The 3,337-nt window shown below is 35.1% G+C and overlaps 1 protein-coding gene across 1 annotated transcript; it reads right to left on the reverse strand.

Annotated features, from left to right (window-relative positions):
* Positions 1 to 987: 987 nt before the first annotated feature.
* On the reverse strand, positions 988 to 2,832 carry LOC110804966 (xyloglucan endotransglucosylase/hydrolase protein 24). Its single transcript, XM_022010560.2, has 3 exons — positions 2,421 to 2,832; positions 1,747 to 1,946; positions 988 to 1,598 (listed from the first exon to the last, which is right to left on the reverse strand). Exons 1-3 carry the CDS (start codon positions 2,703 to 2,705, stop codon positions 1,241 to 1,243), a joined length of 843 nt encoding a protein of 280 aa, XP_021866252.2. The 5' UTR covers positions 2,706 to 2,832; the 3' UTR covers positions 988 to 1,240.
* Between the last annotated feature and the right edge of the window lie 505 nt (positions 2,833 to 3,337).

The following is a 3,337-nucleotide window of genomic DNA, read 5'->3' on the forward strand; positions in this document are numbered from 1 at the left end:
ATTGTAATTATTTTGTAGGTATTTGACTGTAATATGAATATTTATTAATTTTAGGACGATAAATCTTTTTAGTACATATTGGGTTGTGCAAGAACACTATAAAGATCCTTGATACGCCACTGCCGACACCTCAAAAAAAAATCCTAACTCCGCCACTTCTTTTAGGGTTCCTCCTTACTGGTGAGAAAGGTGTTACTCGGACATCGGTGTTCCTAATCCGGAGTATCTAGTGTATGTCAGTATGTGGATATTGAATTCTCTAGTCGAAGCTTGATTCCATACTTCGAGGTTCGTCCTTTGATCCCATTCATCTTTTCGTTACTTCAAACGTTCAAATATTTGTTTTGTAAAACACATTAGCTTTGGAGGAATTGGGTGTACTTTACGAAACTTCAGAATCAATGGCTCACTTGTTTACTCTCAAATAAACATACTTTTATCTGTATTAAACAACTTAATTATTTTTCTCTCCTACCTAATTGACTTAGATTATATTAAGATTCATATAATAAGGTATAATTCTTAAATGGACTTGGTCCACACTAAATTTATTGTGGACCATGTCTTAAAATAAAGTTAACAACTTGTGCCTAATTTATTTTAGCATTTTATTAGGATTATTATTGAAAAAAAATATCTAATTAGTGTCGTTGATACATGTTGTGCTTGAATAATGTGATTTTAAGTCATAATTCGCTTTTAAAAACATAGGGGGTTACTATGCTTCAAAAAATGGTTACTATGACTAAAAATGTTGGTGTTTAATTTATTATAGTTACTATATGAACAATAAAGGTCACTATGAGTGTAAAAAGGTGTTAGTGAAAATTATTGATTTTGTGTCCACACTAATATTATTGTGGACCAGGTCCACGCAAAAATATTCCTATAATAAGTATATTTATATTTATATTTATATTAAATTGTCTTAGATTCCAAAAGAAACTATTATTCAACAACCTAGTACTATTTGACTCGTTTAAAGGATTGAAAAACAACACACTAGACCTTAGTGTATAATATTTGATTGATATACAAACATAGCAAACGTATTCATTTAATATCTATTACACAATGTTTTCCATAATTGACTTGAATTTGCAAGAATTAAATTAAACAAACGTGACTTTAGCTTAATTAGCTTAGCTTCCATTCGTACAATATCAATATTTATAGAGAATAACAAATAATTGTATACGACCATGCATCCATCCTTGTGTGCAAACAAATTATAATACTCTTACTCAATGGCGTGCTTACACTCCGGAGGGAAAGCTTGAGAGAATCGTTTCCAATCGGTACAATAGTTATAAATCATGTAGTTCTTCTGAACCCACCTCAATCTCATCCTGCTGTAAGGATTAAGATCATGTGTCTTCCACTTCCCATTGATCGAGTTATCGATGTTGAAATTACGATAATAGGCCGTGAAAGGTGCCTTCGACCAATCTGTCTTTACTCTACCACCTTGAGTAGCCCAGTCATCAGCATTCCAAAGGCTAGCAAATATTCTTTGTGGTTGCACTTTTGGGAAAAATGTTATTCCTTTGTTCTCGTAGTTTCTGAATACTCTTAACGGTGTTTCATCCACCAAGAACCTGTCAATTCCATTAATAGCTAGCGCGTAAGTATTACTACCTCCATTTCAAAATGATATTTTACAGTTATTATTTAATGTAAAACTGCGCGCATAAAAGACTAGTAATAATGTAATCAAACATATCATGTTTGTTGGGTTAAACTTACATGATAAGTTTTGGGTTCCAAACAATTGAATAGGTGTGGAAGTTTTGTGATGGGTCGAACCAAAGGTGGAATTGTTGCTCCCTGTTGCCTTGCCCTTGGCTGAACACATTAGTGTGGATGGTGTAAGGTTGGCCGGACACGTTCCCCAAGAACTCGAAATCGATCTCGTCGTGTCTTCCGGTGCTTTGATCGGATGATAACTGCATAATATGACAATGTCACGAGGTAAGATTTGAGACAAACCAAATCCGAATTATGACTTTAAGAATCAAATATTGGGCCACTGGCCATACTTTGTACGTAAATTAGATGTTGGTTGGTTCATTTAACTTTTTTGACTTGTAGCAAATACTAGTCATTTGTATATGTAGCTTTAGTCTATTGTTGACTTAGTCGTTTTAGTCTATAATTGACTTACTAGTCGATAGTAACGGACAAGCAACAACAACTGTTTACACGTTACACGTATACTTTGTATGACTTAAATTAAATGCATTCCGTAAAATTACAGTGTTACATGCATGTTAATATGAAAATTGAACTAGCTATAAACCAAATGAGAGCATAGTAAGACATGCTACACTAACTATACTAAGGATAACCATCACACCATATTATACCCATATTACCAAATATTTCCATGTGTATATAATAGTAAGCATAAAACAACTTACATAGAAGGTGGTGACGGTACCAGCCGAGTTACCCGCAACAAATTTCATCTGCATATCAATCCTTCCAAATAGATATTCCCTCTTAGATTTGAAGCCAGAACCCGAACCCCTGTCTAGGGTAAGCGCAAGTTGCTGGCCACCAGGACCAGAAACTCGAACTCTTGGACCACCGAATGTGGATTCAAATTCAGTATTGAAGTTACCCGCTGCATAGGCCGTAGCGCTCACCATGAGCGCAACGGCCACGACAACTTTGAGGACAAGAAGTTGGTCATGCATCCCCATAATTGAAGATATAAAAGGAATGAAGTAATTAAAAGTGGAATATATGGTAAAGAAAGAGTGAAAGACGAAGGTATATATAGTGAAATTAGACGTACGAGTGGATAATAGGGAAGAGAACGAAGGTTCATAGTACGTTGAGAAGTGTGACTGTGTGATGAGACACGAAAGGTAACAACTAACAACTAGAGTAGGGTTCCTTTAGCTGGCAAAATAATCGCACTCACCCGAAATTTTTGATCCAAAATTAATTTTGTGTTTTTTTTGTAGGTCCGCTTTTGAATTGGTTGGCACTTAGCTAGATGCTTACTACTCGTCGATCGATTTCTGTGGTTGATAATTGTGTGAACTTATGTACACAATTGGCTAAAATCATAGCACCGAAAACTGTGTTTTTTTGGTCCTGTACGGTAAAATATGTACGCGAGAGTTGAGACTAGTTGTACTCGGAATACTAGTTACGGAGTACTCCTATGCGAGTTAATGAAATGCAGCAAAGTTAAATATTCGAGACTGGTAGACTGCTTCATCTATTACGTACATCAAAGTTAATGAAATGTAGCGAAATTAACATTTGAGACTGGTAGACTGCTTTACCTATTACATTAATATATTTTAGGAAGGAAACCGTGTGT

The sequence above is a fragment of the Spinacia oleracea genome, chromosome 1 (genome assembly GCF_020520425.1).
Source record: "Spinacia oleracea cultivar Varoflay chromosome 1, BTI_SOV_V1, whole genome shotgun sequence".
Classification (NCBI taxonomy): Eukaryota; Viridiplantae; Streptophyta; class Magnoliopsida; order Caryophyllales; family Amaranthaceae; genus Spinacia; species Spinacia oleracea.

What these genes read in the sequence shown, in the direction of transcription:
- LOC110804966 (XM_022010560.2), bottom strand. Translation starts at nt 2,705, where the DNA reads ATGGGGATGCATGACCAACTTCTTGTCCTCAAAGTTGTCGTGGCCGTT. An exon ending in GTACCGTCACCACCTTCTAT is followed by an intron (nt 1,947 to 2,420) that starts GTAAGTTGTTTT and finishes CATATTATGCAG; the next exon opens with TTATCATCCGATCAAAGCAC. An exon ending in TGGAACCCAAAACTTATCAT is followed by an intron (nt 1,599 to 1,746) that starts GTAAGTTTAACC and finishes TGGAATTGACAG; the next exon opens with GTTCTTGGTGGATGAAACAC.